This window comes from Oxyura jamaicensis, chromosome 4, assembly GCF_011077185.1.
Source record: "Oxyura jamaicensis isolate SHBP4307 breed ruddy duck chromosome 4, BPBGC_Ojam_1.0, whole genome shotgun sequence".
In the NCBI taxonomy this organism is placed as follows: Eukaryota; Metazoa; Chordata; class Aves; order Anseriformes; family Anatidae; genus Oxyura; species Oxyura jamaicensis.
Window position 1 is genome coordinate 64,020,580 of NC_048896.1, and position 8,978 is coordinate 64,029,557.

Here is an 8,978-nt window from a genome sequence, read left to right on the forward strand (position 1 = left end):
GCCTTCCTTCAGCCTGCTCTGCTCTGGGCTGAGCAAACCAAGGGGCCTCAGCCGCTCCTCATACATCTTCCCCTCAAGACTCTTCACCATCTTTATAGCCCTCCTTTGGATGCTCTCTACTAGTTTTATGTCCTTATGTTGTGGTGCCCGAAAGCGCACACAGTGCTCGAGGTGAGGCCACACAAGCGCAGAGCAGGACAATCCCTTCCCTTTCCCCACTAGCAGTGCTGACCCTGATGCATCCCAGGGTACAGTTGGTCCTTTTGGCTGCCAGGAATAAATGTGCTGTCTGTCCAGTCGCAAAATAGAATGAAACAGTTCATTTGATGTGAATCCACCAAATGAGTTGGTACAGATTTGCTCATTTCCATGTGCTCATTTCACACAGATGAAAGGGTCTACCGCATCAGCAAGCCTTGGACATCTGTATAACTTTATTTTAATTTCACTTGTTTTTCTGACTTTGATTTCCTTGAAATTGGATGTTCTATTTACTAATCACTTGGCTTGGTGTCTACATAAATTTCACAATGTAGTAATTCATTGATTTATTTATTTTTTTTTTTCTATAGAGCAATGCTGATGACTGCTTGTGATTTATCAGCCATAACCAAACCATGGCCAGTTCAACAACGGGTATATGCTTAATTTTAAGACTTCCTAAATACAAATTCTGCATGACGTCTTCTGCTTTCTCCATCCAACCCATATTGCAAAGGCAAGGGTGGAACACAGAGCCTTAGGAAGCAGTCCTTCAAAGTGCTAAATGTGGATTGAAGACTTTCTCAGGTCTTTGCAGCAAGATCTGTGCATTTAGCTATGACAGCCTGTTAGTAGGTTAGTCTGAAGGTGAATCATGAATCTCTGTTTTTTGTAACATTTCAGTGTTACTACAAGGTAGTCAACTGATAAAACAGTATTTAGTGTAAGCTGGCCTTTCTCTATGTGGGTCACTCCAGTTGTTACCAGTGGTAAGGCACTCTTGTGCCATTTTATCCATGTTATTTTTTCAGAGTAATCATTAGAGTAAGTATCAGCACATGCATGTGTTTCTTCTGTGCACAGACACATGTAAAGAAATCTAAAGATTCTCATTATGGGGGATCCAAATCTGATATATCCTAAGGAGACATGGAAAACTCAGGAAACAGTTTTGATCAGAGGTAGCAAGCAAACTTTTATAGCTCTCAATGTGTGGAATCTCTTGCAGATTGCTGAGCTTGTAGCTACCGAGTTCTTTGATCAGGGTGATAAAGAGCGGAAGGAACTCAACATAGAACCAACAGTAAGTGGAAGATCATATAGAATCACGTCTCTTTAAATGGCTTCTACAAATAGCACTTCACTTGCCTTTTAAAAGCCACCATTTCTGTCAGTGACCAGAATTTAGGACCAACTCCTTCCCTGTCTTCCTAGCAGTCAGTTTTCTTCTGTGGTTCGTGGACACCAACACTATGTCATTATCTTTGAGCCAGAAGAACAGATAGCATTCTCTCTTCTAAATCAGTATTATTAAATTGTCTAGGAAGTACATTCCTAAATTGGTACATATTTGCAGCCTGTCCTAAACAAATAAGCTTTTCTATTCCTCTAGCTCTGTCAGTCCAAAGACAACCTTCTAAGACTAGTCATGCAGTCAAATTACCTGCATTATAACATGTACTGATGCCTCACTGTGTTGAGTTTGCTGTGTTTTTTAAGGTGCTGCTTTTTAATTCCAGACCCTTTGTTTTTGTTTCATCTTTAAATGCATTTAAACATAGAGCTTATTAAATATAGAGCTTATTTACTTCTTGTTTGCAGGATTTAATGAACAGAGAGAAGAAAAACAAAATTCCAAGCATGCAGGTTGGATTCATTGACGCTGTTTGTTTGCAGCTGTACGAGGTATGGTGCCTTAGAACTGGAAATATCTAAAACCAGAACTGCTCAGTGTACCTTCTAATAGTTGCAGATTTAAAATTAGAGCCAAATTTGTTGTAGTACCCAAGTTAGAAAGAAAAAAAGATTTTATATATATAATTGAGTGCATTATCCAGTTGGAGAAATTATTATTTTAGTATTTACCATTAATGGTATGTTTGGCTGATTAATGTATTTTGTTTCAATTTTTTAAAATCCAGTAATAATTACTGTGTTCAGTGGACTGGTATTAGATCCCTGGGTTATATTTTGGATTCTGCCAGTGAGCTGCTGTGATCATTAGGGAAAGACAAAAATGTCTAATGCTTTCCACTAATCAGTGGAAAGAATAGTATCCATGTACTGCACTGATAAAGAGTGTTGTTTAAAAGTTCTATAGCACTCAGAATTTTTCATGCAACAAATTATAATTCCTAACTTTTTTAAACCAGTAAAGCACTAGAGTGAAAGCTTGTCCACTGAGACTGTAGCAAGTGTTTTACAGGCAATGTGGTAAAAAAAAAAAAAAAAAATCCACCAGTTGCAAGAACACAAAGGTAGAGGAAGGAGGGAACTACTAGCTGCTGCCCCCTGCATGTTTCTGTGCTGTAAAAACATCAGGAAAATAACGCAGCCTTTGCTGGGAAGCCTCAGAAAGCTGTCTCCAGTAGTATCTAAGCTGCTGAAAGGAGACTAAGTAGCTGAGCAAAGGTACACGCTATACAGATAGAAAATTCTTTGAACAGAATATCTGAACAAGTTTGAATGTCCACAGCTCCAGAGACTGTATAACTGCTTTACTATATATAAGTAAAGCTCTCCCCAGAAAATAAAATAAAAATAAAAACTTTTATTTTCTGGGGAGAGCTTTACTTACCCATTTATGAAAAGGTCAGAAAACATGCAGTTATTTACTCTGAAGTATGCACTGCATCTCACATCAACAGTTACCAAATAATATTAGTACAAATTGTACCTAGGTCTTGTACAGTTCCTGCAAGGAAATGAGGTGTGTGAGTAATTACTAGTGACTTAGCCCCTGCTTTGTAACTGCAGCTTTGTTATGCTGCACTGAAGACAATCCAATTCCTGGCTGGCAGCCAAGAGCACCTACAAATATTCGGAGTCTTCTCCTTTCTCTGTAACTGGGGAAGAATGAGATGCCATGCATACAGGAGGGACTATAAGCATGTACATGTTGCCTCTAACAGCTTTCTGCTTATCGTTCCTGTTTTTCATCCTGTCTCAAAGTCTGTCCTGAACAGGAATGACACATAGCAAGCTGGCAGCATCTGGGACTTTATAGAGCCTCAGAGTAGCCAGCACGTGTCCAAACTGGAGAGATAAGTGAGCATGACTTATCTGCAAGGGCACAGAGCGCTAAAGAGAATTGGGAGCTTATGAGGAAGTGGCATAACTAGTAACAATAATGGTAAATCCAAGAAAAGGGCTACAGTGTGAGCTGACACACTGTTTATTTTAACTGGAATACAGATAGGGGATATCACCTGCTTACACAGATTTTAGTTCAATGAGTAATAAATGGTAAAAACATAAGCAACTTCTTTGTTACTTTGAAAATGAACAAGCACACATTTCACTCTCAAATATTATAATGCTAGAATGGCAAACAATAATCAGGATTGTAACTACAGCATTTTCACCAACTATTTCTTAGCTTTCGTCCAGTCAGTAGGAATTTGACAAACAACGCAGAGGTTAGTGCCCAGTGCAGCACTCCAAGTTTGTGACTTACCATGTTATTCAGAGTGGTTCAAATCCCAATGAACTGAAGCTGTGTGGCTTGTTTTAGACAGATAACCAGAGGAGTTATGCTAACTGATCTGCATGTCTTCCCTTTAAGTTCAGGAATCTGAAAAAAACAAACGCATGTTTCACTCTTCATTTTTTAATTGAAAAAAAGTGTAGCATTTAGTAGTTGCTGTTTAGATATGTTCAGATAAATAAATCAGGAATATTCAAGAGATATTTGAGAGCCCCATTCTTCTTATAGTGGTGTAAATCAACAATAATTCTTTTAGGTCTACTGGAACTAATGACGCTGTCTAGAAAGCCAAAAGAACTGTGAAGATTTATACAAGTTTATAATTCACTAGAGTACCCATGTGAAATTCTGACTTCTGAAATATATGTAGTGACCAGCAGAGAAACTGGGACTTCTCTCTACATACTGAACAGTGCTCATAGTAGTTCTAGAATCAGTGGTCTCACTCTTGCCCATACCCTGTAGTCCAGCACTGTCTGAACTATTAAATTTCCACTCCACACTTCTGAATAGGGTGACTTAATTCCAGAAATCAGCAGAACCCTTCATGCAAGTAAGGACCAAGTGTCACTATCATGTGAGAATACGTATTCATCACGTCCATCAGAAAAACACAAAAATGCTTATTCTTCTATTTAATTTTCAATTCCATATTTAAATACCAATCCAGTTTTCCTTCAGTCTGCTGTACTGTCACAGCCACATCACGAAAAATACTTGATAGACTTCAGTTACAGCTGTTTCCCAGAGGCACCAAGTGCCAAATGGAATTTATCTATCAGGTGCTAATTGCCTTGAATTCAAATATTTTGGGGATGACTCCTCTGAATCAGTAGTGACATCATCAGTAAATATGGTCATATTGACTATAACTGTTCTGCATCCAATTCTGATTCCCATTCCAAGGTCATCTTTATGATGGGAGCCTTGCCATATGTAGAAAGGGCTGGCTTGCAAACAAAGTCCATCTATGGTACTTCACTAGGAATCCTGAGTGGGTCATTTGTGCATAACGCAACAAAATTAACATGGTCCCTCCTGCACCTGTGTATCACGTGCTGCACAGACACTGACGTTCAGCCCAATTTGCAGGGTAACTGTATTCATGTTTGAAGTGCAACAGGAAGCCTTCCTTAAATGTCAAAATACAAGTTCAGTTTCACGTATAAATAGACCTCATATTTCAGTCATTCTTGTTTCTCTAATGGTCAACTTTAAGAATACTTTGGTTGTTGTTAAACTGTTTTACATGTTTTACAATTTATTTCAGGCCCTAACGCATGTATCAGAGGCCTGCTACCCTTTACTGGATGGCTGTAGGAAAAATAGGCAGAAATGGCAATCCTTAGCTGAACAACAAGAGAAGAACCTGATTAATGGAGAAAGCAATCAAGCCAAACGGAACTGAGATGCCGATTTAAAAACCACAAGCTTAAGTTCACATAGAAGACATAGTAATAGGGGAATACTGCATTTTACTAAACACTGTATGGATTTGGATTATGTTTTGCCACTGCTGTATTATTTTTCCACATTTCAAGATATAGCATGACCATGTATATGCCAAGGTTATATAAAGATCATATATTTCTTTTAGTACATCTGAGTGAGATCAAAAAAGATCTGCAAAGTTAGTTTATGCTACCCTATTCCACAAGAAGGTACGAGTGCAGTTACTAGACTGTCTCTGAGAGCCTATTACTTTATAGATGTATATAGTTGTTCAGTGATCGTGTTGTGGCCAGTATCTTAAAGACTACTGCATTTCGCACCTTTTTTCCTCTTCCAGTTTTGCTGTGTTAGGTTGTAAAAGAAATTAGTGGTTTTGCCTCTTCTCTTCCCAGAGGCTGTGAAGAAAGATTGGGACTAACTCTGGGGAGCTTAATCCAGCATATACTATGCTGACTTCTTTTGGGAGACAGAACTGGGCTTTGAAGTGAAATAGCCCCAGAATTTGTGTACCCAGTAGCTTTTTCAGATGATAAGAATGTCTTAGCAAATGTCTTACATTTGGATCAATTTTTTAAAACCCTGTGAATTACTAGGCAATGGAGGACTTAGGTGTTATGTGGTACAACTGTCATAATTATCCAGGGATAATGGAAATTGCTTGTTGTTGATGAAATGCAACATAACTGACAGGCTGCCTTGGAAGAGTGATTCCCATAGAAGTCTGCAGGAAGCAAAAAGAGAAATGGAAACTAAACAGGATCATTTCTATATGGTTTTAACTTCATTTTGAAGTTGAATTTAACATCATCATAACCAACAAACTAAATCACAGGCAGGAAAAGTGGAAGAGAATGTGACTGCAAGAGATGAAATCCGAATCAGAATGATGCAGAAATGGCATACTTCCAGTGACCATCAAGGACCAGTGCTCTTATGAAATGGCTATGACCACTTTGAAGAAAATTTTATGTTAATATCTTTTAAAAATCATTTTTAGCAGCACTAGTTAATGTTAAAAATGATCCACCATGTCTTAAAGCAATATGAAAAAGAATACTGAAAGCAAACATAGACTAGAATGCTACAGGGATTTATCATCTGTATATGAGGCATTCATGTTCAGAAAAGTAAGAATTAATTAACTTGCACTAGGAAAAGAAGGCATTGATATTTATTCAAATGAAGATAAATCGTAAAAATTGTTTTGAACTGATCATTGGGAACCAATTCAAGAAAATATACACATAAGACGATCCAAAAAGAGTAGTACAAAGAGAGTACAATTCCTTTGGTTGGGCAGGATTAAGAGGCTAATGTCAGCAATCTAACATTGGTTAGTGGTAAGTATAACTTCAGCTACACAGAGACAGAAAATGTTGATTTATTTATTTTTTTATATGTAGTAAGGACTCTAGTTAAAATCAAAAAAGTATCATGTAAAGGTCATACACTTAGTATTATACTTTGAAGGATAGGAGTTATTTTGTATCACACTAATCCTGAAAATTCCTGTTGGAAACTGCAATAAATTTGTCTTCCCAGGAGACTATCAATCTCACCTCTAGTAGCTGGTTAGAATGACACCAAAAACAACCTATTTTTATGCATTTAAATAAGCTATACCAGCAGCTAACAAAAAATGAAGAAAGTGCTTCAAAACGTTCCACAAAAAATGTTCAATTTTTTTAAAATGTAGAATGTATTCTTACATTTTGCAGCATTTCTGCCGACCTGTATTATTTGTCACTGATTAAATCCCATCTCAAATTTCTCTAATGACTACCAATAATATATTATTGCAGCTGTATTTGAAAACTTCTTTTTTTCTACAAAAGTCTTTCTCCTATGGGGTTTTTGTTTTCTTTTTTGGATTTTCCAAGTATGGAATTCAATAATTAAGAATTCCAGAGCTATTGTTATTCTGTGTTCCATATGTGTATTTATATGCATACACAGTACAATATATGTATGTAATAGGTCACTGACATGCAGAAAAATTACAGCATACTGCCCCCTCAGTCTCCCACCTCAAAAGAAATATGATGTTTTTAGGTACTTTTTGATAAATAGGAATCTTGCTTCAGGATTTGCATAGTCCTTGTATATTCTTTTCCTTGAATGGTTGAGATGCTGAACTATAATTATTATGTCAACTGAGGAAATACGTATTTAATATAAATATGAACAAAGTATATGTATATAGAGATGTATTCTTGCTGGTATGGTTGAGACTAGTAATTCATGGTGACAACACAGCAAATCAACTATGGTGATATTACAGTGTAGTGATGTATCAATTACATTAAGGTTCCAGTATTATATTCCTTTGCCATATTGTGTGTTCAACAAAGCTTTATTATGATATAAACTTGTAACTATTACAAAAGAATGCTGGATTCTTACCTTTGACTTGAAAAAAATGCACAAGTTGCATTTTTCAAAGATTCACTTAAAACAAACATAGTTATACAGTATGTGCATATATTTAATTACATATTTGTACTCATTTATCCCACAGAATCTCTTCCACTACAAAGATTGGAACATTCATAGAAATATAGTTCCTAGTAAATAAATCATTTAAATGTCACAATATACCTGTATCTGTATATATTTCTACAAAAACAAACCCTTTAACTACTGGTTATAGAATTTTAAAAGCATAGTGTGCTGTACGTTGTGAAAATTCAGAGTATAATCAAATTGCTTATGTCGTGTTTCACTCTGCCTGAAGGCAAAGTCAAAGGGTGCTGGTTTTGTCTCATAGCTTTGTGTGGACTGTTTGCAGGAAGTTTTATTTTATTTCATAACGTAGATAGGTGACAATATGAAAAAAGCCAGGCTGTTTTTTGACTGAAATTCATTGCCTTCAGAATTCAAATCCAGCCATGCCGCTATCATAAATTTCATCATGAATTGTGGATCTGATTATTTTAGTCAGCTCTCAACCGTACTCTGCACTAGCTTACATTGTTTAGCTAAAGAAATCTTGCAGAAGATAGAAGCAGAAATGGAGTTTAGCACTTTGCCAATTCAGTCTTATGTCTGTTAAAGCTGTCGTGAACTTTGTTATTTACGTCTTCAGGTGCAGAATTTGTCCCACTAATTTTTAAAACTTGTCTCAATTAAGACAAGTTATGATCCTACTTGTTCTCAGACATGCACATATATTTTTTTGAAGTCAATTCCAAAGTACAGTTTAATGCTTAAAAGACACCTCTTTTTTGTCCCCCTTCTGAAAAAAATAACTTGTCGTGTGTACTAACATATACAAAATTATTGATTAACCCTAGATCTTCTAATTAAAAGTATCAATGAGGCTCTTAAGCTGCAGGTAGTACTTCTTTTCCCAGGAGGTTAGCCACACATCCAGTATTAGCTGTGGAATATGTAGGTTTCCTATTATCCACAAAGCGTGGAGGAAAATAGAAAAAAAAAAAGGGGGGGGGGGGGAGGGTAGACTAAAGCAATATAATTTTGATTTTGGAGATGGAATTGACTTTTAAGCAGTAGCAGTTTAAATTCAAGAGCAGATCACTCAGATCTGTGCAGAATGCAAATGCAAGTGGGCTAGTGATAAAAGTGAATTCTCTCTTCCGTTGATAACCAGATGATCTCTCTTTAGAAGAGAGGGCTGAAGCCTGATGTTATACATCGCTTTCTGCCAACTGGGTGCATGTAAAGGTAAGTTTATGAACTCCAACCCAATGCATTTTATCTGGTAGTGGCACGAACTACCAGTTTCAGAGCAGTCTTATTCTTGTATAAGATTTTTCAGAATTACTGAGTAACTGACTGTGCAACTTATTATATAGAAGGATTATGACAAATCAGATCT

The 8,978-nt window shown here is 36.6% G+C and overlaps 1 protein-coding gene across 5 annotated transcripts in view; it reads left to right on the forward strand.

The window, feature by feature from the left end:
* The window catches only part of PDE5A (phosphodiesterase 5A), a 131,374-nt gene extending 122,813 nt beyond the window's left edge, over positions 1–8,561 (forward strand). For 3 of the 5 annotated variants that reach the window (XM_035325766.1, XM_035325765.1, XM_035325767.1), the window contains exons 18-21: positions 573–636; positions 1,211–1,285; positions 1,804–1,887; positions 4,959–5,096. In XM_035325766.1, coding sequence (XP_035181657.1) covers positions 573–636; positions 1,211–1,285; positions 1,804–1,887; positions 4,959–5,096 — 361 coding nt within the window. Of the gene's footprint in view, positions 1–572; positions 637–1,210; positions 1,286–1,803; positions 1,888–4,958 lie in introns of all 5 variants that reach the window. The other 2 variants (XM_035325764.1, XM_035325763.1) reach the window with 1 other exon arrangement.
* The last annotated feature ends 417 nt before the right edge of the window (positions 8,562–8,978 follow it).